General features: G+C 37.7%; 1 protein-coding gene across 1 annotated transcript in view; it reads right to left on the bottom strand.

Annotated features, from left to right (window-relative positions):
• Positions 1–546: 546 nt before the first annotated feature.
• Positions 547–26,157, bottom strand: part of Ppef1 (protein phosphatase with EF-hand domain 1) — a 75,691-nt gene continuing 50,080 nt past the window's right edge. The window contains exons 8-16 of the mRNA XM_051140966.1: positions 20,534–20,570; positions 19,108–19,257; positions 15,838–15,990; positions 11,326–11,511; positions 9,501–9,643; positions 7,816–7,922; positions 3,452–3,615; positions 2,404–2,488; positions 547–1,105 (exon numbers count right to left, since the gene is read on the bottom strand). Coding sequence (XP_050996923.1) covers positions 906–1,105; positions 2,404–2,488; positions 3,452–3,615; positions 7,816–7,922; positions 9,501–9,643; positions 11,326–11,511; positions 15,838–15,990; positions 19,108–19,257; positions 20,534–20,570 — 1,225 coding nt within the window. The 3' untranslated portion in view covers positions 547–905. The remainder of the gene's footprint in view (positions 1,106–2,403; positions 2,489–3,451; positions 3,616–7,815; positions 7,923–9,500; positions 9,644–11,325; positions 11,512–15,837; positions 15,991–19,107; positions 19,258–20,533; positions 20,571–26,157) is intronic.

Raw genomic sequence — 26,157 nt, 5'->3', positions numbered from 1 at the left:
TTAAAACCTGTCTTGCCAGATGCAAATATTACCATGGTTTGAATTACATTGTTTTCCTGGCCCTGGAGGGTTTTTGTGCTTTTCTATAAGTTTAGTTAATTCATTTCAAAAGATGTCTGGTATAGTTTATTCATTATTTCTGATATATATAGCAGGCAGGCTAGCATTATCTGGATTGTTTCTTGATCTTGAAGTTCCAAAGCTTTAAAAATAATGAAATATAGCCTCTCTCTTGATGGAAGTCAGTTGTTTGATATGTAATCAGAATAATAGAATAAGCTTATAGTGTATACAACTAAGGCGCTGTCTTCTCAGTCAGGTTGTCAGAGCATATTAATTACAGGGCTCAATCTGAATATACTGACTTTCTATTTCCAGCAATAGGAAAAATAGGGATTTTGTTGTTGCTCTCAGTCTCTCCCAAGATTCTGATGTGGCCCTCATGCCTGAATGTGGTTCCCCTACCCACTGAAGGTCACTGAAAATGATCATGGTTTGATGATGGGAATATTTTATTTCAGCAATAGCTTAGTATTACTCTCAGCCCCTTACAAATGTTATAGCTCATAGTTTCCACTCCTGTTCTGTGGGTTTCTTTCGGTATGCTTCCAATTTTTTCTGGTCTCCTGGTTAGGTGTCATCTAAGGCCAGCACTAGGCTCAATCCAAGCTCATCACTGGCAATGGTTGGATCTTAACACTGGAAGTAAATCTTATCAACTGAAATTTAACATAACCTTATCAATAACAGTTTGCTAAGGATGGCAAACACTCAAACTATGCTTCTACTTGTGTGAATTAGGGTCTACTTTTCTCTACTACTACGAATTTCAAGGGCCTCGGTTAAGACTGGAAGTTGTTGGGGTCTGCTGCTTTCAAGGAGGCTGAGGGAACTTTTTGTTCATCTTAAGCAGAATAGCTGTCTGACACCTCATATTTATGTACTACATAGAAAGCCTTTAAAAACTCATTAAAGTCTATGTTTCCATCTTTGTTGAAGTCCACTTTGTAGGCAAGCTCATCAATTTGGGAATCATCAATTTGAACATTGTAATGAGTATTGAAAAGTTTCCACATGGTCCGAAATTCATCCATGGAGATGAGGCCTAAAAGAAAACAGGAGAAGGTGGTAAGTGCTAATGTTAAGACCCACCTATAAGAGTTTGGGAGAAGCCACACTGATCGAATAGTACCATTTACAAGCTCACTAATATGCCTGAGGATCAAAACACTGATGGAAAAAGGAAAAGATCCTAAACATAGGAAACATAGTGTCATTTGCAACTACCAAGGATCCTGAGAATATGTTAACACCAAAAAGAGTAAATGGTGACGAAATGAGTGGATGTGGATGAAAGTGACACAGAAATCCTAAGAACTAAAATCCAAGGGTACAGGACACAGAGGAGGATGGCGGAAGAGAGAGAAATATCAAAGCAGGAGAAGGTACCCTGAGAGTCAATAACATGATGTTGCCCCCCTCCGTGGTGTATGTGTGTGTATACACGGGTGCATGTGTGCACACAGCCCATGACATAGTGAAAATAGGAAGCTCAGCGGACAACTTGAGAGAGTCAGTTTCTCCTTCCACTCTTCTACCATGTGGGTTTCGGGGATGGAATTCAGGTCATCATGGTCAGCAATGAGCACCTTTGCCCAACAAACAAGTCATCTCATAAACCCACTATTGCCTGCTCTTATCTGCAAAAATCTACTCGCATGGCTCACTATTGATATTTCTCACGCTCAAATGTCTCTGCACAGAGGTAGGGGTAGTGGTAGGGTGCTGAGGATGGTACCTAGAGCTGCATACACAATAGGCAATCTATCACTGACTTGTATTCCCAGCCCTGCATTTTTAAGCTTGAAAATTAGTAATTAGCTGGGAGCTGTGGCGCACACCTGTAATCCCAGCACTCAGGAGGCAGAGACAGGCAGATCTCTGTGAGTTCAAGGCAAGTCTAGTCTACAAAGTGAGTCCAGGACAGCCAAAACTACACAGAGAAACCCTGTCATGAAAAAAGAAAAACATAAAAATCAGTAATTATATATCAAAGCTAAGTTAAAACCAAGTTTTCAGTCCCTCAAACAGAATTAAAACTCCCATTTCATATTAACTTAGTTACTAAACCAGAAAGTGAATTATCTTTTAATTGGTTCTCATCTCTGCTGGTGATTTATAAAAGAAGCTATTCCAGTGGCTAGGAAGGCTTCTGTAGAACTCTATGGTCTCCAGCACAGATTTTGTGGCCAAGTTAAATTACCAATATTAAATCTACCCTTTCCCTTCATGTTTCATCAAGTTTGGATGAAGAATAAAATAGATTAAAACTTAGTCCTGGGTTCAAAGAAACAAACTGGCTTTTGCTTTCTATTACTCCAGAACTAATCAACATTCATTTACCTGAGTGATCAGTGTCGATGATATTAAATATGATTTTCAAGTCAGACCGGTATCTATACAGAGTTTCAATTACATCAGATTTCATCTAGAATAAAGATTTTATAAGTGGAAAAACATTGAGAATTAACAATATAGATTAATTTTAGCAAACATAACAAATATAAAACAATCTCACAAATTCTTTTTCTTTATTTATCTTTTTATGGTGCTAAGAAATAAGCCCAAGGCCTTCTGTATACGAAAGGCAAATGCTCCCTTGGCCTAACCATTTTGAATCAGATTAAAGACTTACTCCTCTGTTCTGCAGGGACAAAGAGTTAATACAACTGCAGGAAATAACAATTGCCAATCTTCAGAAAAGTCTACAGATTGTTCTAGTTCATCATTTATGGTCTTAAAAAATAGGGACTGAAAACACAGATAAAGCAATTTTGCTAGAGATAAGACGGCTATTGAATAAGATTTGAATCATAGGCTCTCTGTGTAGAGGCCAATGACCTGAGTCACCATGGTCAACTGTCTCTACCACCCAAGGCCTTCTTCCTGTGGATATTTCTCCATCTAGCATGCATGCTTCTTTACATTCTTCTCAGTATCCCATCAGTTTGACATTACAACTAACTACTGATGAATTGCTAACTACTTAATGATGGGATCTGATCAGTGTCCCCATAGTATTGCCATTTTAAAGATATTTTATATCTTTAGTACCTCAAGGCATATTCTAAGGAACATCAACAAGTCTTGTTTATATGTTTTATATGTTGAGTATATAAATGGTATGTCTGCTCTTCTGATGGACATAAGAATATCAGATTTGATCACAAAGTGTTTGCTTCTTTATCTTGTCTATTCTAAAGAGAAGACACACATTTCCCAAGCACCTCACCACGTTCCTGGGAGATCCCCTTTTGGCCTTTCTTGAGACTGCCATTCCCATCCATTAGATAGTTCCACTCCCAACTATTGAAAGCACTAAGTGGCTTAGAGGTTGTCCAAAGGGTGTTTTTACCCAACCTGATTTTTAGCCGGAACTAATGTCACTCACGTCTTTCACAGGCTTTTCAATGTGGAGATCCTGGAAGCTGGACATGTAGTCGACATTTCCATTAGAGTCTATGCTTACCAGGTGTGAACTCAAAGATCTCCATGGTAAGTTCAGGCCCAAAACGCTCTCCATAGAAAAAGCCCACTGGGCCAATGAAATCCTTCCTAACAGCAACGACAAGAGCCCATGTGATTGGTGTATAATTTGACAAAATAAAGATGCAAGGTCTTTCGCAGAGCTAGTGGACAGCCTGTGGGTTTAAGGCCTGCTCTCCTCCACAATCTGCTCTACTAGGCCCCAGAGCCTTATGGGAGGAATAAGTAAAGAAAGTCTTTCATGTTCTAGAAATCTTACTGTCACATGTAAGAAATTCCTCTTAAACATTAAATTGTTTTCTCTTTACCTAATACACAAAGTAAAGTATTACAGAAGATTTGAAAACACATAAGACTTACTTTCATTTTTAATACGTTAGCTTATTATCCATCTATTTTCCCAACTAATGTTTTTGCCCTTCATATTATATTTTATCAAAACACAGAAATTCTTATTTTTCTGATTATTAAAGATATATATTCATTTAAAGCAACTTGATGTTGGGGATCAAACCTAGTATGTCCAATAGACAAGAACTCTACCACCAAGCTATATTGTGAAACCTTGGCTTTTGAGACATAGTCTCAATATATAATTAGGCTGGACTTGAACTGAAGGCTGTCTTCAAACTTGCAATTTTTATTTCATCTTTTCTAACTGGAATGAGCCACCATGCCCAGCACATAAATGATTTTAAATAAACAATTCTATTCTTTTTATGTCCTTTTTCTAAGTATATAAATATTTACACATAAATACATATAGAGCCTCTTTTTTATTCTTAGGATTATTTTATGTTTGTGAATATTTTACCTGCATATATGTCTATATACTATATGTATACAGTGCCCATACATTGAACAAAATACGTAGCTGAAGTGGCCCTGAATTCTTTATCCTTCCACCTCCACCTCCCCAGTGCTGGAATTATAGGCATGAGCTATCACCACCTCCATCATTTATTTGTAATTGTCTTAACTGATTTTACAAACCATGAAAACAGGTCTTAGAATGGAGCTGAGTTGGTAGAGGGCTTGTCTAATATGCCCAGAGCCCTGGCTTTGATTCCCAGTACTACATAAATAGGGCGTGGTGGCACAAACACAGGAGGTGGAGGCAGGAGGATCAAAGGTTCAGGTTCGTCCTCAGCTACATAGGGAGTTTGAGGCCAGATTGCTCTTGAGACCCTGTCTCAATTTTTTTTTTGAAATAAAATAAAACTAAACCATAAAAACAGGGTAAAAATATCAAATATAATTGTTTTTAACTGAATCACATAAGCTCTTTATTAAAATGGTGAATTGTATCTGAATGACAAAACAACTTGGATTTCCTAGTATTCATAGCAAATGCCAAACTTGGTTGTAATATACTAATATTTGACTATTTCATTTATGATTTTTTCATATAAATTTATCCATAATGAGCTCTTAATTGTCCTTTTCTTGTTAGGCTTAAGCACCAAGGTTATGATGACCTCCTAAAATATTCTGTTCTTATTCTCTGGAGATGGTGGTGTAAGATTTTCCTCATTAAGATTTTTGGTTTATTTCTGTCTCAGTTTAGAGTATGTGTATATAGATGTATGTATTTTAGGAATATGTCTATTTGATGTAAAGTTCTAATTCGTTGCTATAAGTTTTCATAATGTATCTTATGATATTAATGTTTATAAATTCTATAATGACATCTCTTTCTTTCTTAGTATTGGTTATTTGTAATTGAATGCGTATTCTCTAATTTGTGTGCTCACTTGGCTCTTTATCTCTCATTCACCAGTTTCTTCAGAGAACTATTTTCTTATTAGTTGACAACAGCTTTGTTTATATATATATATATATATATATATATATATATATATATATATATATATATATATATATATGAACTCAGAGCGACCAATGTTCCTCTACTTTGCATTCTGTAAACTTTACATGTTGAATTTCCATTATCATTCAGCTTGAGTATTTTAATTTCTACTGTGATTTACTCTTTGATCTAAGAAGTACAACAATTCAGAAGTATATTTCTTGTTTTCAAGAGAGAGAGAGGAAGAGGAGGGAGGGAAAGAGAAAGAAGGAGGGATTTTGTTATATATCAGGCTGGTGCTGAACTCATGATTGCCTTGTCTCTTCCTTGAGTGTTGGGATTATAGGCGTGTGCCACCACGCTTAGATTATTGTGGTGGTTTGAATAGTTGTGGCCCCCATAGACTCATAGGGAATGGCCTTGTTGGAATAGGTATAGAGTAGGTATGGAGTTGCGATGGTCATGGTGTCTCTTCACAGCAAAACAAAACTTAAATAAAACAATTATATTGAGCTATAGCTCTGCTCACTTATGTCAGGGTATTGGTGTATTCTATAGTGACAATCTTCGGTCTGTCTCTTTTCATTTCCTGAGGGAGGAGTATTAAAATCTCCCATTATGATGGCAGATTTTTTTTCTACTTCTGCTGGTTGCTCTGTCAGTTTTGTTTGACATATTTTGCGGCTAGTTCAGTAGGAATGTAAACATGTAGAACAAACTCGACTGGCAAATTAAATGTTTGCTATCATGAAGTCCTCCTTTCCATGTCTAGTAACATATATTTCCTCGGTTTCTACTTTGTTCGCTATTAACAGAGTAGTATCCAGCTGCGTTTCTGTTCATGTTTTCATCCTATTTTTCTAACTATAGCTTTCAATCTTCATCTATATGATCTACTGGCTTTTTTCTCAGTTGCTAATTAGTCTACCAGTCTAACTGTTATGTTTTTGCAGGAATGTGTGTTTCCTCTGCCTGCATTTGAAGGCCCTCTTCCCTCTTGGTGCTCTGTAGCACCAAGCACTTGAATGAAAGTATGGAGTTAATGTTACTTATCCTGCTTAAGAATCCGTGTTTCTCTTTATCTCTAGGAGTCTGTCATCAGCCCTGGAAGAGTTTCAGACATTCCTATGCTAAATATGTCCTGCCTCCCTTACAGTCTCTGTATCTTTCTTCCTGGTGCCCTGATATATGTTAGACTTTGATTCTGACTAGATGTTAGTTAAACTTCTCCTTTTGCTGTTCATAACAATTGTTTGAAGCAGCATCTGGCTACATAGTGCAGGCTAGCCTTGGGGTTACTGTGCAGTTTAGGTTAGCCTTGAAATGCCTATCTCTCAAACTAATTCTTGTGGAGGTGTCTTGTCTTTTCTTTAACAGATTCATTGTGCATCTTCTATCACTCTCTTGGCTTTTGATTCTGTTTTGAGACAAAGTCTTTCATGTAGTCCAGGCTGGCTTCAAATGTCTAATTTAATGCCACCATCTCCCACGTGCTGGCATTACAGCTGTGTAGCACCGGCTCTATAACTAGTTGATACTTCTTCAAATCATCATATTTCAGATCTTCCAAACACACATCCGTGGTTTTTCTTTGTTCCTGTTCATATCTGAGACATTTTATATTTTGCATTTGACAATTTCAACAGCTGATTTCCTTGGGGGAAGTAACTCTGTCATTTGCTGTTTTTGTTGACTCTTAGTCATCATAGCTCACCTCGTTCGCTTAGCAGTCCTTAATTGCAAGCTCAAACTAATTGATGCTCACCTCTGAGTGTAACTAATGGCTACAATTAAGGATGTTTTCCTCAAAGATGCAGTTGGGAACATTATAAAATTTAGCCACTTTGAAAGTACAGAAACCCCAAATTCATCTTTTCTATTTTCCTACCACGATAGAATTTAGTGTCAGGATAGTTGATAGAACAACATTAGCCTTCATGCCAGGACAATCTAACCTTTGATGCTTACTCATTGCTTTGTGCTTCCATATGTGAAACAAATCATCTCTTTGTTGTGATTGCTCTTCTTTTTATTTATTTTTATTTTTTTTTATGACAGGATCTTGTTGTTGCCCAAACTGGCCCTATACTCATAATTACCCTGCCTTAGCTTTTCAGAGGCTTGGAATTACAGGCATGTGTCACTATACCAGGCTCAAATAATCTTTCAAAAGAATGGCAGTCATGAGACTAAGTTACCATGAAGCTGACAAATGCATTACAATTCTGCATCCTCCAGAATCTGTCTTTGCACAGGCAACCAGAATAGAAGTATAATTCGGGGTTGTTAGTTTCTTGAATTTAAAGAAGCTTACTGAAGAGGAGATACATTCTGATTTTTTTCTTTTGCGAATAATGGATTTTTTTCTATCATTCCTTTTTAGCAAGAACTAAAATTCCATTGAAGAAAACTTACTCTGTATATAGCCAGATATGTTAAGAAATTGTAAATCACATTACCTGACCTACTCTGGTCACGGAGCTGGAAAGCACTGATGAGATCAGTTTTTCGTGAAAGCATTTTTTCTTTTAGTATCTTTAAGGCACTGGATTCCATAGCACTCACCCTGCATTAAGAGAACATTTTAGAGAACCTCACAAAATCATTCTGTTCTCCTTCATTTTCATGTGCTATGTTGTAACATACCAGTTTCTACTTCAAATACATTGTCTGTTTATACATATTGTGTTGTGAGACAGTAAATGTATGTGCATTTATGTACATATTTTGCAGATTTGTTAGATATTTTAAAAATCATTATTAATGTTGCTGCTTGCATATTGCTCCTTTTTATGTTTTAGATATTTTATATTTTGTATTTGATGATTTGATGTGGTGAGTGCTGCCACAGTACATGTGTGCATATCAGAGTACAACCTTGTGCAGTTGGTTCTGCCCTTGTACCTTTATACATGTTCTAAATAGAGTTTTCTTGGATTTGAAAGATTCACATGAATAATTATTTGAAAAAAAGGACCTTGTTATATAAGATATTGCAATTTATCATTATATTACTGAAATCAAATAGGCACTGTCTGTGATAAAAGAAGCTATGCACATGAGTAGACCCTAACATGGACTTCAAAACTAGATGCGGCTATTCTGAGAAGAGCACCCAACCTGACAGAGGTAGTAGAAGTCAGAAGAGAAGACAATCTTTAGATTGATGTTTGGACACTTTAGTCAACTACTTCAGCATAAACTTCTACCACAGATCACTTATAAAAATAATTTGAAGGAGGAACAAGAACAGAAAGGTCTTAAGATCTAGACATCCTTCAGTGTTCATGTGGCATAGACTCCAGGATATAAAATGAACCTTAAAAATCTAAGGCTTCTCAAGTGCCTTAAATAAATTGACATAGTATTTGCATAGAACTGATATATAATTTCATAATACTTCATAGTTTATTTATAATATTTAATATAAATGTCATCTAAATCATAGGTATATTATATTATTCGAGGCATATGATAAGAAAAATGTCTGTACATTTTCAGAAAAGACTTATTTTTTTTAACGTTTTCAGGATGGAACCCACAATACAAAGTGTTAACTATGTGTCAAAACTATAAAATGATAGATGCTAATCCAAGTATATAAATAATAACAGCATATGTAAGTAAATTAAATAATCAGCTAAAAAATACAGAAATTATGAGACTAGATAACTTCAAAATGAAACAAGATCATACTATATGTTACCTTACAGGAGACATATTTTAGGTTCAAAGGCACAAAGAGCTTGAAATGAAAGAGAAAAAAAATAACCAAGACAGAAAAAAAAAAAAAAACAAATAATCAAGAAAACAGCAACCATATATAAAGTGTCATTCTAATAGGAGACGAAATAGACAGATAAAACTGTAAGTAGAAGATATAATATGAATAAATTATTAAAATATTTTTAAAAACTGTAAGTAGAGTAGTGGGGAGTAATTCATAATGATAGAAGATAAAACAACTCTAAACACATGTGAACCTAACAACAGAACTAGAACTACAGGATATATAAACTAAAAGAATTTAAACAGACAACTCAATAATGATGACTAGAAATTTTACTGGCAGAGCTACTCTTAGTCACATGGGACTGATTCTATTTGGTCACAAAAAGTCTATAGTATTTTCAGAGCTATATACCTTTGGTGAAGAGGGTTCAGGCATGAGGTACTAGTTACTTGGTACTGGAAAAACTGTGGAGCTGTACCATAACTCACTCTGATGTATGCTCCTCGGTTGCTGCCTTCTTCATAATAATTAGAAGCAGAAAATACAGTAATGACCTGATTAAAGAAAAAGAGGATCAAGTTCACTAAGTTCTCAAAGTGTCATTCAATAAAAACCACACACAAAAAAAGCTTATAATCTCTGCAAATTATCCAGGTCTGATATGATTTCATATGATTCCCTTGAAGGAAAAGAAAAGTCTTCAGTCAGTGTCTCCAGTTCTACTAGTATTAGATACCTCCACAATATCCCCAGGTTATGGCCCCAAACTCCCCCATACTATTTCAGTGACAGATCTTAGAATTTTCTTTAATGTTTAGCTTGTAAATTCTAATTTTCCATGGGGATCAATTTCTTATTTTCTTACCTTGTGATGTCTGAGGGCTTAAAATAAAGCTTGGTTAGAGCTAGAAGCTCATTCTTTTTTTTTCTCACAAAGACAAGTAATTTAGAGGGTTCCAAGCTACATAAAAATGAATGTTTTAAGAGCAGAGACACAATGAAATGGGACTATGATCACTATCATAAGAAAAAATCAGCCTTGGAAGCATGGTAGGTAGAATATGGAAAGACAATACTTGCTGGTGACAGGACAGCTGGCTTGAATCCAGTTCTGGTGTAATAACAATGTCACTTCAGATGAACCACTGCTACTTTCTAATTACAAATAGTTTCCACACAATACTTACCTCATTAGTGTGAGCCAAAAATGAATTAGCAGAATTAAGAACATAATTCTATTATGTTCTTAGCATAGAAGGAAATGCCACAGGACTCTATGTTCATTTTATTTATTTTTATTCACTATGAAGAAAAAAAAAAAAAAAAGAAAGAAAAGAAAAGAACCATCCTATGACAACTGAGGACAAGTATCAGTTTTTTAGTCCTTACCTCTTCTACCTTATTGACATAACTAAAGGAGAACAAGATATTCCATTTTAATGGTGCTAGTTAAACTGACCACGGTAAGCAACTTGTTAGTGATCACCTCCTCAGTGAGTGGGGAGGAAGTGTGCTGTGCATATTTTGTCCTACACAGGGAATTGAAAAAGAAGAAAGATAACAAACTGGATTAGATGTGCTTTCTAAGGAAATGTGTAGGGTGAACGTTGCAACTGTGTAATGTGAGAGTTGGCTTACAATTAGTAAAAAATGAAGTGTATGGGCGGGTGTGCATGTGTGCCTGTGTGCGTGTGTGTGTGTGTGTGTGCGTGTGTGCATGCATGTGTGCATGCTTAGTACCACTGTTATGGTTTCAAGTGATGCACGGGGGTATTGAGTTGGAAAAAGGTACACTTGTGATGATTCATTTTAATTGTCAACTTGATCGGATTACTGAGCAGAGCATAGTTCTGGATGTGTCTGTGAGGACATTTCCAGAGAGGATCAATTGAAGGAGGGAAGACCTTCCCTGACTGTGAATGGCACCATCACTTAGATGGGTTCTGGATAGGAGAAAAAGGGAAAGGGGAGACTATCAAGTTGCTTCTTGTCCCTTGGTTATAGCAATGAGGAGAGTTATTAATGCAGTCACATATATGAATTTCTGCTTCTGGGAGTAGGGAACATTCAGGAATAAGCTGAATATCTCAAAGAATATGGGACAGTGAAGCACCTGTAGTCTCTGTTTTCTGTTTGATACTAAGGAAGACATCCTTTTAAGAAGGACAAAGCTGTGCAGAGAACCAGGCTTGAGGCAAAGGTGCCTGTGAGAATTTCATCCATGATATTAGCTTACCTTTCCATCATGACAGATTTCATAGCCATCAGGTTTGCACTCATGAGACCTAATGAGCATCTTCAACTGGTTTTTACTAAGAATCTTGGAAGTAACATCCGGTCCAAAATAGCAGCCCCCTCCTCGGTTTGTGTTTGGATAACAGCCTTTTCTGCCTCTAGGGTCACTCCAAAGAAGGTCAATAATCTTGGAACAATAAGATAAATTAGGCTTCTGCTTGTAACAGCCTATCACTTTTATATTCCAATTTATTTGACAGAAATATTAAAAGTATCTGGAGTTACAGACATAAGCCACTATGCCCAGCTAAATTCAGAAGAGAATGTAGCTCCTTCCAATGAACAAAAATTAGGTACTCTTAATATAGTCAAGATTAGATAGATCTTCCACCCATTAAACATATTAAGAACATCTAATATATGTTCATTGTAAGGAACTACTTTTTCTTCTGAATTTAGATGGGTATGGTGGTTCATGTTTCTTCAAGACCATCCCAGAAAACTTCTTGAATCTTCTGCCGCCATAAGGATATTCATCCAATTCAGCATTTACTCATTGATTGGATTTCACCAGGTATTCTAAACCCACAATGACTTTTTTCCAACTTAATTATTTCCATTGGTAGCTGGAAGAAGCAAATGCAGGTCACACAACACCAAGGAAGTTCACACAATACCCGGAACTGAAAACCCAAACTTCTAGAATATTTTCACAGAAAATTGGAGGCTGCACTCTCTAATCTACATTGAATGTTTGACCCATTCTTTTAAAAAAAATAGTACTACAAGAGCTTACCCTCAGTCACAGTCATAGGGGAGGGGAGTAAGGGGAAAATGGGAGGGAGGGAGGAATGAGAGGATACAAGGGATGGGATAACAATTGGGATGTAACATGAATAAATTGATAAAATATATTTTTTAAAAAAGAAGAAAAAAAAAAAAAAAAAAGAAAGAGTGGGAAAAAACCCTCTATGACAAAAGACAGTGACAACCTTGAGAAAACTGTCTGGGTCATACTTTGAAAATCCTTCAAGCAGGTATTTCGGTCAGTTGACCTGCAAAGTACTACAAGGTTCTAACAGATAGTGGTTCTCAATGTCTTCTATTTTCCATAGTTTTCTCTGTTGTTGCTATATGTCCAGAGAATTGAATCCAGGGCCTAGTGTAGGCTAGGCAAATCTGCTACTTCTAAGCTCTATGTCCAGCCCCTCCACACCTACGTGGTTCTTTGGAGAAAAAGCATGTAATTCAAAGTTTGTACATGTATAGAAGCCAGAGGTCTACATTGAGTGTCTTCCTCAACTATTCTCCTCTCCCATTGAACCTATAGCTCCATAATTTAGTTTGACTAGTCAACAAGCCCTAGAGATCCACCTGTTTATGCCTCTCCAGTGCTGAGATTACAGCTGTGCACTCCCACCCCTGTCTTTTATGCCAATGCTGGAGATCTGAACTCAGGACCTCATGGCTGCACACCAAGCACTTTACTCACTGAGCCATCTCTTCAGGCCCCTTCGATCAAAAGTCTTTAGTTCTTCTTGTAGGTTTCTAGGATCCTCTGGATCCTTCTATTTCCCCATTCTCCAATGCTTTTCTTACCTAGAGTTCCAATAGGATGTCCTCCCCTCTGTACCACTTTCCTGCTAAGTGAAGACTTTCATGGGACATATCCCTTGGGCCCAGGGGCCCTGTTCAAACTATGGCACCAGCCAAGGACAATATGTGCAGTAAACTTCAAACCCCTTCCCAGATCTAACCAATGGACAGGACATTCTCCACAGTTGAGGGGAGAGTGGGGTCTGACTTTCACATGAACTCTGGTGCCCCATATTTGGCCACGTCCCCTGGATGGGGAGGCCTAGTGGCACTCAGAGGAAGGATAGCAGGCTACCAAGAAGAGACTTGATACCCTATGATCATATATAGGGGGAGGAAGTCCCCCTCAGGAACAGTCACAGGGGAGGGGAGTAAGGGGAAAATGGGAGGGAGGGAGGAATGGGAGGATACAAGGGAGGGGCTAACAATTAAGATGTAATATCAATAAATTAATAAAATATAAAAAAAAGGAGGAGGAAGATGAAAAACTGAAGGAATAAAATGTTCTTTAAGACAGGAAAAAAAGTCTTGTTATTCTAGTAGGTCTTAATCATGTCTTAAGAAGAGGATCAGGCACGGTTGTTCCACTAAACTGGACTGTGAATCCATTTACAGGTTGTTGTTCTTTTATTATTGAAGACATTTGACTTTATTGCCACTTTAAAAACCTCTCTAAATCCTTCTGGAATGGAACTCAAGAGAAAACACATTCTACTGTATAGTAACATGACATTCTGTAGTTGTTGTCTGACCACCCTTCATTACATTTACAGGTCTGACATAAAGGCAGAACTGGAGATAAATAAGAGAAAAGACAGAGTGGCAAAAAGAAGAACAAAAGTAGAAGAACCACTCTGGAATGATCAGTACCTGGTCAGCACTAGAGATACTCTGTAGCAGGCTCAGAGCAGACAGGGAGTTTTTGATGACTAGCTGAAGTGAGAATTAAAATCTCCCAAAGAAGACTCACCCCAAGGGCCTCCTTCCTGCTCACTGAATTCAAATATTGGCACAACTGTACCCTACACATAAATATAATGTAACACCTTTAAGTTCGGGTGTTGATGACAAAAATGACACTTTCATTTCAAACTGAGTCATATCTGACTCCTATACAATGAATTCAAAATTTGGGTGTGTGACTCATAGTATAACAAAGGAGGAAACGTGGAATATAAGGGGTAATATTTTGTTAGGAAAGGATTAAGTTTTCAATTCCTACATGGGACATAGTAATTTATAGGCCAATTTTTCTCTGAGAAGTATCCTAACCCACCCTTGGAGTAGCATACATTATGTTATACACATAACCCTATATAGTAATATACATATAAGAAAATATTTTGTATATATGATAGTGGGTGGACATTCCATGATAAAGTATATGAAAGTAAACTCTCATAATATCTTTTTCTTTCTTTTTACGATATATAATAGTCAAATTTTACATAAATTAAATGTCTATATGATATGGGGTGAGCACAGAGGCACATGCTATAGGGAGGCAGAAGGAGCCTGATGAGATGGCTAAAATTCTAAGCCAACCTGGGCTATGCCACAAGTCCCTGTATCACAAAACTAAAGACTAACATATTTAGTGTAATATTAGAGTGCTTGCCTAGCCTACACAAAGCTTGTGCTCAATCTCTAGTACTATGAAAAAAAATACAAGTAACATTATATGGACTGAGCAGGATGTATACAATATTTACATTAAAGATGGTAGATAGACAGACAGACAGAGATAGAGATGTACCAACAATTAAAGCTGTGGCTCTCAGCCTGTGGGTCACAGCCCTTTGGGGAACAGGTCAACAGAAGCTGTCTAAGACCATTGGAAAACACAGATATTGACATTTTCAATTCATAACGGTAGCAAAATTACATTTATGAATTAGCAGTGAAAATAGTTTTATGGTTGGAGATCACTACAATATAAGGAACTGTACTAAAGGGTCTTAGCATTAGGAAGGTTGAGAACCACTGAATTAAAGGAAAAGAGAACATGAATTTAAATTAGAGCAAAGGGTCCGTGGGGGTAAGTTTGAGTGAGGAAAAGGAAGGGGAAGGTTATGTGATAATATTTAAAAATTTTTTAAAGTCACTTAAAGTACATATTACTTGAAAACTACTGAAGCAGAATAAGTGTCAGCCAACCTACCCTTTGAGTACCATACCTATCTAAAGTACCTTGGGTAAATCACTGTACTCATTTATGTCTTAATTATTATCAACAAAAGAAAAATTATTCATTTTTCTTTTTAAAATTTAATTTAAACATTTTATTCACTTTACATGCCAGTTGTAGCCCTCTCCCTTGTCTCTTCCCAGTCCCACCCTCCTTCCTTCGTACCCCTCCCCCTTCTCCTAGTCCTCAGAAAGGGGAGCCCTCCTCCCCTAACATCTGACTCTAGCTATCAAGACTCATCTGTACAGCCTGTATCCTCTTGCTCTGGCAAGGCCGTCCTGCCAGGGGAAGTGGTCTGCACATGGGCACCAGAGTCCATCTCAGAAGTAGTTCCTATTCTCCATATTATGAGACTCCCAAAGAGACTGTGCTGCTTATCACCTACATCTGAGCAGGGGCTCTAGGTCCACACCGTGCATAGTCCTTGGTTGTGCATCTGTCTCTGCAGGCCTCCCAGACCCATTTTTTATTGACTTAAAATTACAAGAGCTAACAGCTTTTTCTAAAAATTAGTTTCTCTTTCATAATCCATTCCTTGAATTCTAGATTTCTTTTTTCAGTCTAGAAATCATATACTTGATTATATGCAAAATATATAGAGAGATTTAGAGAAGATGATATACTCTGCTTACAAAGGCAAAGTAATTTTAGCCTGTATTTTGTAAGGGACAACATCATCACTGTTGATGAGCTGATGTTACCACTCGGGTGAATGTTTTGGTTACCTACTTGTTCCCATTCATGCTTTGTTAACTGTTCAGAAGAAGACCTGTAGGATTCTGCCTTCCCTGTTATAACAGTGGTTGAACCTGATTTATTTCTCTTTAAGTCAACAGTGTCTTCCTGATTTACTGACATGGGTGGCATCAACACAGATTTCATCTGCAAAAAATAAAATGCTTTAGTTAAATACTGTATGCAGGCCCTTCAGTTCCAGTTGGTAATCTGCCTAGATTGCACCTCAACCCTGAAAAAAACACATAGTCCCTTTTCTTATCTCACCTGTCCCATATGCATTGCTAATATACTAATATCTGGAAGGTGGGCCTATTAAAACATTTTGTGCATTTGGCAACTAAAGATGCTACCTTACACTATAAGGAATCAGGAATTCTAAGGGACCCCAGAGGCACATGTGTGGCTGCTAGACATATTGTAATGCATTGTCAAAGGAACTAGAAGATGCCGTTCTCTATACCCGGGACTCTGAGGAGTTAAGAAACATCTTTTCAGGGAGGTTATGCATTTGATTTTGTTGTATTTTCTAAGATAAATGAGAAAAGAAACCACATCCGTGTCTATGAAAGTTTTCATAGGGGACAGACACAAGTTGAAAGCTTGGAAGCCCTTCAAACTAAACTCAGTATAGTTCTTAGCCAGACCTGTCAGCAATCGATCACTTTGCCTAATCTTAGTAAACCTGTTTCTTTGAAAAAGAAAATATTTCCAAAAATGTAACATGATAAACCCACTGGATTATATAAATCTGAGATTGGGATCATGTTTCTTTGTACATTTATGCAAAGCAATTAAAACATTCTTTTACATTTAGTTAGTTAGCGTGTGTGTGTGTGTGTGTGTGAGTGTGTGTGTGTGTGTGTGTGTGTGTGTGTGTGTGTGTGTGTGTGTCTCGTGTACTCCACATTCCACAGCACATATGTGAAGGTCAGACAACTTGGAGGAGTTAGTTCTCTCCTACCATGTTGAGTCCAGGGATTGAGTTGAAGTTGTTAGGACTAGGAACAAGAATCTTTCTCCACAAAGCCATTTCTCTGCTCCACAAAAAGCAACTTAAAAATAATGCTTCTTGGGGTTGGAGAGATGGCTCTGAGTCAAAAGCCTGCTCTTCCAAAAGTCCTGAGTTCAATTCCCAGCAACCACATTATGGATCACAACCATCTATAATGAAATATGGTACCCTCTTCTGGTGTACATGCAGACAAAATACTGTGTATATATGATACATAAATAAATTTTAAAAATACTTCTGTTATATTGGTGACCATAGTTCAGTGATGGACAACTTTCTTTTATAGATGCTTAGTTTTTCCAATAAACTATTGTATAAAATTCTGTTTTTATTTTTCAAAACTAAAACTAAGTCTTATTCTAAATTGTCCTCATAAAGTTGACTAGAAACTTAATCTTACCTATTAATCACTAGTTCATAACCTACCTTAGTCTTCCCAATGCAAATGATTTTATATCTTAGGCAGAGGACCCTCCAGGCTTATATCCACATACCTCATTTCTGATAAGCTAACTAGGTAAGGCCTCATAGTCCCTTAAGAACACGTGGCTCTGCAGTTTTCAAAGCTATTTAGGATTGAGATACTTTTCCTAGACCCCCATAATGAACCACATCACCAGTATTTCTTGGAGGTCCTACTAACCAGCCTTCTCTATATACCTCATTGGAAACTGAAGCTGACCTAACCAGAGCCTCTGTCTTATAGACTATTTTCCAGTGTTGACCTCCATTCTGCATACTTTACAAATTGCCCTTAATGAATCTAGAATGGAGGTTGCCATCAGGTTAGTTTCACCTAGAACTTTTTACCTGTATTTTTGATACTCTGACATCATGGGGCCCTGCTTATGGTAGATACTATCCCTCTCAGAGTATCTCCATAGACTAGGGAAAAAGATTCTAAGAAAGTTCCTATCTACTTTTATCTGGCCCTGCTTTGATCTTAAATTTCTAAAGAAGTATTTGACAAATAAGAAATACTTATTACATCCCAGGTACTGGGGATTGGAGAAACCCAAGAATGTAGTAAGAAAATAGTATTACCATTCCTTACTTAAATTTGGTAACTTATGAAAGATATATATATATATATATATATATATATATATATATATATATATATATATATATATATAGAGAGAGAGAGAGAGAGAGAGAGAGAGAGAGAGAGAGAGAGAGAGCTTGAGAGTGCACAAAGGGGACATGAGCTAGCCTGGATGTTGTAGTAAGGTGAAAGTAAAAGGTAAATGAAAAAAGTATGGAGGGTCTCAAACCTCAAGGGACAACTGAGACCACATTTCTGTCTCTATTAGATCAAATATCAATTTCAGATGCCACCTTCCCAGCCTGACTGAATATTGACTGTCTTTCAAGACAGCGGCTCATGTTTCCCACTTGGACCATATACCATCATCTGTTCTACAGATGTTACTGGTGTTCGTATCCACCTGGCAGCCACTTACTTCTAGTCTTGGGGCTTCTGCTGAGCTCTGGTAAAGGAGGAAGATGGTTCTAGTTGTGTCCAAGGTACATCCCAGGAACTGTTTAGTAGGCATGGAATCTTTACAGGCACAAGAGAGCCAGTTCTCTGAGAGGGTCTATACAGATGAGTTCTTGTCCTGCCTATGTTATTATTTAATATGGTTGCTTAGAGTTAAAATAATCTGAAGATAGTTACTCTGCTCAGTTGAAACAAAAACACGTCAGAAATAAATTTCTGTATGATTCTACTAATGAGTTACCTAGAGTTCCTACACAAGATGTTGGTCAGGAGAACTAAAAGGGCAGGGAAGGAGGAGTTACTGTTTTGCGGGCATGGTTTCACTAAAGGAAGTTCTGTGAATGAGTGGTGGTCTCAGTAGTAACAGTAGCACAACAGGGATGCACTCAGTGCCAAGCAGCTTGACGCTTACAAATGACTACAGTGCTAAATTGTGTTTCTTTTGCCACAAGATTAAGGGAATTCATTTACATTTTACTTCTAAAAAACCCCTCACTTTTAGGAAGTACCTAATGTGCTAATGCATCTCCATTTTTCCATTTTCAACACGACTTCTTGAAAAAAAAAGGTACTGTATATAGAACTACCTAGTTGCCATGCAATCAATCATAGCTTTTCTTAAGACTTTAACTAATTTTCTCAGCTACAACAACCACCAAAGCACATATCTATTTAAAATGACAAATGAAAAGAAGCATATTCCATTATAAATCTTTGACACATGACTCATGTACATACTACTTCTTACTTTATTTCTTTGTAGTTGGTAGAGTGTATTCATGTCTGTGGATTCTGATATCCCACCATGGATGACCAGGATTTCATTGTCAATAATTGAACCAATTGGGAGCCAGGTATAGACTTCTTCCAAGATCTGCAAGATTTTTCTTCCATGTAGCTGTAAGTAAGCACTTTAGTAAGTTTTAGTTTCCTGATATGCCCAGTTAAGTGACTAGTCTCAACATAGATTAAAAATAAGTTTTCTCCTGTATTGTCCTTGGCTGGTGCCTTAGTTTGAGCGGGACCCCTGAGCCCAAATCTGCCTATCATATTGTTCTACTTGTATTCTCCACAGTTGACTGGAGAGTGTGATATGACTTTCTCACGTACTATGGTGCCTCACATTTGACCATGTCCCCTGGAGGGGGAGACCTGGTGGCACTCAGAGGAAGGACAGCAGGTTACCAAGAAGAGACTTGATACCCTATGAGCATATACAGGGGGAGGTAATCCCCCTCAGGAACAGTCATAGGGGAGGGGAATAATGGGAAAATGGGAGGGAGGGAAGAATGGGAGGATACAAGGGATGGGATAAACATTGAGATGTAACAAGAATAAATTAATAAAAAAAATTAAAAAAAAATAAGTTTTCATGTCAACCAAAGAAAGTCAGCAGGGAGCCCTCAACCAACTAGCAAGTATTTAGCATGGCAATTTTTTTCATTCTGTATTTTGATACTTTGACATCTTGGGGCCTTGTTCATGGAGGAGATGGCCCTTCTCAGGGCTAATTTCTAGAGATCTCAGGTGACTGTTTTCATCTGCAAACCAACCATTTTTGATTCCACACTTCTAAGGGATTCTTTTCTTGGATTCTAATTCAGGGCCACCACTCTGATATGTTAATCAACATAGATCAGGCCAATAGACAACTAGTGATGATTCTTTTGCCCCACAGCTGGCTGCCATTGTTCCAGCTACTCAAGTTTCAACTCGAATTCACTGAGGGGCTTTGTACTTTTTCTCCCATGAAAACCTAATAAGTGTCCTGGTCTGTATTTTCATCTGGCTCCATAGGCTCTCTCTGTTTGACCCTGGTAATTCCCTATGTGGTATTCCCAGTGTGACATACTATGTCTCCTGCATGTTGGTAGCTGAATACAATATCTTCTTTCATATTGGCCATTTTTCTGTCTGCCTGTTGTGCTATACCTGAGTAAAAAAAAATTCTGGGTGGGTGCCTTTAAAGCAATGCAATATGTCCATATGTATGCTGATCCAACAGTCAAAATGAAAAAGAAAACCTAAGATTCTATCATGGTGAGGGTTTCCCGTTGTGCTTATTATTTTATTGGCACAGATTCTAACTAATTAGCCCATCACCTTTCCTAAAGCAACAATCTGGTCTTCATTGGCTCCTTTTCTCCCCACAGCAAAACAAGCAAGAGTCTTACCTTGTATTTATGTAAAATTTCTTTTGTGAAGCCATACCTAAAAAATAAATTTTAGACTAATAATTATTGCAAATAGGAGAGTCATTGGTCTTGCTACTACAAAATAGTAGGCACTCAAGAAGCTTCAATTGACTTCAATTGAAATACTTAGCAGAGTCTTTCTGGAGCATTGTGAGAAAGAACAGAAGCAATCAATGGCACTACCTTTACTCTCAGGAATCCTAGAGTATATCTGGGGAAAGAAAATAGATACTTGTGAAACTGTAAGAGAACTTAACAAATGTGTACCAGGGCCTATGTAAAGACTACAAGTATTTTGAGAAGTGTGTCATGACAGTTAAAGGATGCTATATGCAGAAGATTTTTCATCTAGATAGCATTGCTCGGACATCTGACCACTAAAAACAAATGATCAGGAAAAGGGAAAAGAATAAAAAAGACAAAGAAAAGCACATAAGATAAGTTGGGTCTTCATGCCTTCTCTGACATGGATCATGTGATTCAGTGAATGGTATTAAAGGTTTTAATAGAAAGTATTGAGCATTTTAATGCCTGGATAACCAAAGCTAAGGGAAATTTTTCAATTATGTTTTTTTATTTTAGAATAATATTGTATACTTTTCAAATATAACTCTGCCTAGACTAGGCTCAACTTGAATCCACCTGCCTCTGCTTTCTGGGTACTGGGATTAAAGGTATATAACACCACCCTAAATAATAATGTATACTCTTAATCCCTAAGAGGTAAAGTAGGAAAGCAAACTCATGCCTTAATACAAACCATGTGATGTCAGGTTTCTCCAGTATGACATTATATTTTTCAAGATGGATTCCCTCCTTGTACTCACCAAAGGTGTCACATTGTAGTGCTTTGAATGAGAATGAGCCCCATAGGCTCATGGATTTGAAGGTTTGGTTCTCAGATGGCGGAGTGATTAGGAAGCATAGCCTTGTTGGAGAAGGTGTATCAATGGGGGTGGGCTTTGAGGCTTCAACAGCCCAATCTAGGACCATTCTCTCTCTCTCTCTCTCTCTCTCTCTCTCTCTCTCTCTCTCTCTCTCTCTCTCTCTCTCTCTCTCCCTCCCTCTTTTTCTCCCTCTCTCTCTGCCCCTCCCCCTCTCTCCTCTCTCTGTCTCTCTTCCCTCTACTCTGCCTGCCTCTTTATCTCTCTGTGTCTCTGTCCCCCTCTCCCCCTTTCTCTCTTGGCCTGCTGCTTGTGAATAATATAAGTTCTTAGGTACTGCTTCAGTACCAAGCCTGCCCACTTACCACCAGCTTCCCAACACGAGGTTCATGGACTCACCCCCGGAAACTATAAGCAAGCTCCTAATTAAACATCTCCCTTTATAAATTGTCTTGGTCATGCTCTCTCTTCACCGAAATAGAAAAAGACTTCTCTGAAACAATGAGATTCTCTGAAACTCTAAACTGGCTGTGTTATCCATTGCTTGGTAGGCTGTACCTACCAAGGAAGAAAACTGCCTCCCTCCCATTTTGTGGCAGTAAACTTTCAGGGAATTCTAAAATTACCTCACAAGTTTTCTTCCACATAACCTTTATTATTAGAATTCTTTCAGATTCTGTCCTAGGCCATCCCTTGCCTTCATTTTCTTTCTCAGTACTCTCACCCATGCCCATCCAGGGTTTCAATTACTATCTAGACAATACTATAGGGTAACACTCCAGGTTATACTTCATATTTATCTCTGGACCTATACTCAACGATATATCAAATAACCCTATCTCAGACAGAATTGATTCTCTTTCAGAATGATGTTGTTATTCCTTTAAACTCAAGCCTGCTCATCATTGATTAATTCCTCTCAATATCAAGTTATCGAGCCCTAAACTGTTAGTCTTCTTAAATCTATCTTGTGGCTTCTCCATAGCCATCATGCTAGTCTAAATAGGAAAGCTACTATTTCTTCAACTCCCTTCTAATTGACATCCCTGTATCCACTCTTGCCCCTCTACCAAATCACTCTTCTTTTAAAAACAGGTGTAATATTCTTCAATGATACTCTTTTATCCTTAGATAGATCCCCATATACCTTAACAACACTTAGCTGTCTTATTTGGGTCTCTGTTAATCTGATAAATCACTATGAACAATGGCAAATTGGAGGAGAAAGAGTTTATTTCAGTGTACATGTCCTAATCATAGTCCATTATATGAAGGGAACTCAGCGGAAATCTGGATGCAAGATATGGAAGATCATTGTCTACTGGCTTGCTCCCCATCATTTGTTTATCCTTCCTTCCTATAGCATCCAGGAATAAGTTTCTGATAATACTTCTAGATTCTTGTTCTTTATAGTTTTTTTTTTTTTTTGCATTCACTTTATACCTCGAGAATTAGAACTGAAACTCTATACTTGAGTCAGATGTTGGGACTGCTCAGAAGACAAAAGTGATCTACTGAGCTTTGATCACAGCACCCTAAATCCTAAGCCTCAAAGCATGACACATTCCACAACCTCTATTTTCCAGAACAAATTGATTTCTATTTTCCATAAAAAGAAAAAGAAAAGAAAGAAGGGAACATTTATTACCTACTGTGCCTTTCAGACAGAATTCTTACACTGTTTAAGCAGTCTTTATCCCTCAAATCTCCAGTGAGTCACATAGTTCAAATACTATGTTACAGCTGTTCTCAAAAATGTTTATGAACAACTAAGCCAGAAGCAATTACCAGGACACAAAAATACACACCTCCATGTAAAACACTGTGCTAGTTTCTGAGACAGAATTTGAAGCAAGCCAAGAGAAGTAACAGAAGCTTCTAAATCTGCTTCACACAACTTACCATACCTACAAACCTCACCTGGCATGCCTACCCAGCATGCAATTCAGATTATGAAGGGTAAGCATGACAGCAAAAGGAAAAAAAGGAATATAATAAAGAGGAATAGGATATATGCCCAGGAGTGATATAGCTGGATCTTGAGAAAATACAAGATCGAATTCCAAAGTGGCTGTACAAGTTTGCACTCCCACCAGCAATGAAGGAGTGTTCCCCTTTCTCCACGTCCTTGCCAACATGTGCTGTTTACTATACAACAAGGACACTTGCTCATCTATGTTCATAACAGCTTTACTCATAATAGCCAGAGTCTGGAAACAATCTAGATGCCCCTCAACTGAAGAATGGATAAAGAAACTGTGGTACATTTACACTATGGAATACTATTCAGCTATTAGAAACAAGGAAATCTTGAAATTAGCAGGCAAATGCATGGAAGTAGAAAAGATCATCTGGAGTGACGTAACCCAATCCAGAAAAACACACATTGTATATACTCACTTTTAAGTGGATTGTATCCATATTGTACAGGATAAACATACTACAATGCATAGACTCCAAAAAAGATACGTAACAAGGAGAACCCAAAGGAGGATGCTTAAATCTCACTCAAGTGGAAATAAAATAGACAGAGGTAGTAGCTAAAGAGAGGGAAGAAGGTAGGAAATGTACTACAGAGAGAAATAAGGGTGGAGATCAGACCTGGGAAGAGTAGGGGCGGGAGAACAGAAGGCCTGCAGAAAAAAGAGAATCTGTGAGAAGAGGCATCTTTGTGACAAGCTGAAGACTTAAGTCAGAATAGGCTTCTGGGAGGATATGATGGGGACTACAGTTGAGACTCCTAGTAGAGTCTTGGAGACTGATGAGGACACCATCTAACAAGATAAGACTCCTAGTGGGGTGAGAACACAAACCCACCCATAGAAACTTTGACTTAAAAATTACCCTGCCTTGCAGGGATGGTTTAATATACGGTTTTCCATCAATGTAATCCACCATATAAACAAATTGAAAATTAAAAACCACATGATCATTTCTTTGGATGCAGAAAAAGCATTTGATAAAATCCAACACCCATTCATGTTTAAAGTTTTAGAGAGATCGGGGATACAAGGCACTTTCCTCAACATAATAAAGGCTATATACAGCAAGCCAATAGCCAACATCAAAGTAAATGGTGAGATACTCAAGGAAATTCTTCTAAAATCGGGAACAAGGCAAGGCTGCCCACTCTCTCCATATCTCTTCAATATAGTACTCGAAGTTCTAGCCAGAGCAATAAGACAACAAAAGGAGATCAAGGGTATCCAAATAGGAAAGGAGGAAGCCAAATTATGCCTATTTGCAGATGATATGATAGTGTACATAAGTGACTCTCAAAATTCCACCAGAGAACTCCTACAGCTGATAAACACCTTCAGCAAATTGGCTGGATACAAAATTAACTCAAAAAAGTCTGTAGCCTTCCTATACACAAATGACAAGCTTGCAGAGGAAGAAATTAGGAAAACCGCACCCTTCATATTAGCCACAAGCAATATAAAATATCTAGGAGTTACTCTAACTAAGCAAGTGAAGGACTTGTTTGAAAAAAATTTCAAAACTCTGAAAAAGAGATTGAAGATGACCTGAGAAGATGGAATGATCTTCCTTGCTCATGGATCGGGAGAATTAACATAGTAAAAATGGCCATCCTACCAAGAGCAATCTACAGATTCAATGCAATCCTTATCAAAATACCTACACAATTTTTTAAAGACATTGAAAGTTCAATTCTGAACTTCATATGGAAAAACAAAAAACCCAGAATAGCTAAAACAATCTTGTACAATAAAAGGTGCTCTGGAGGAATCTCCATACCTGATCTCAAACTGTACTATAAAGCAATAGTAATTAAAACAGCATGGTACTGGCACAACAACAGGCTGGTTGATCAGTGGAATCGAATCGAAGACCCAGATATGAATCCACACACATATGGTGACTTGATTTTTGACAAAGAAGCCAAATCCATTCAATGGAAAAAGGATAGCATCTTCAACAAATGGTGCTGGTCTAACTGGAGGCCTATGTGTAAAAAAATGCAACTGGACCCATATTTGTCACCTTGCACAAAACTCAAATCCAAGTGGATTAAAGACCTCAACATAAAACCAGAAGCACTAAGTCACTTAGAGGAAAAAGTGGGAAAGAGCCTGGAACATATTGGCACAGGAGACAACTTCCTGAACAGAACACCAACGGCCCAGGCCTTAATTTCAACCATTAATAAATGGGACCTCATGAGGCTGAGAAGTTTCTGTAAGGCAGGAGACACTGTCAAGAGAACAAAGCGACAGCCTACAGACTGGGAAAAGATCTTCACCAACCCTACATCTGACAAAGGTCTAATATCCAAAATATATAAAGAACTCAAGAAATTAAACACCACCAAACCGAATAACCCAATTGAGAAATGGGGCTTGGAACTAAACAGAGAATTCTCAACAGAGGAATATCAAATGGCTGAGAAACACTTAAAGAAATGCTCAACCTCCTTAGTCATCAGGGAAATGCAAATCAAAACAACTCTGAGATCCCATCTAACACCCATCAGAATGGCTAAGATCAAAAATTCAAGCGACACCACATGCTGGCAAGATGTGGAGAGAGGAGAACACTCTGTCGTTGCTGGTGGGAATGCAAACTAGTACAGCCACTTTGGAAATCTTTCTGGTGCTATCTCAGAAAACTGAGAATAGGGCTTCCGCAAGACCCAGCTATTCCTCTCCTTGGAATATATCCAGAAGATGTTCCAGCACACAACAAGAAAATTTGCTC

Source organism: Acomys russatus, chromosome X, assembly GCF_903995435.1.
Source record: "Acomys russatus chromosome X, mAcoRus1.1, whole genome shotgun sequence".
Taxonomy (NCBI): domain Eukaryota; kingdom Metazoa; phylum Chordata; class Mammalia; order Rodentia; family Muridae; genus Acomys; species Acomys russatus.
Note: the sequence above shows the minus strand (reverse complement) of the source record. Positions and strands in the feature narration are given on the sequence as shown.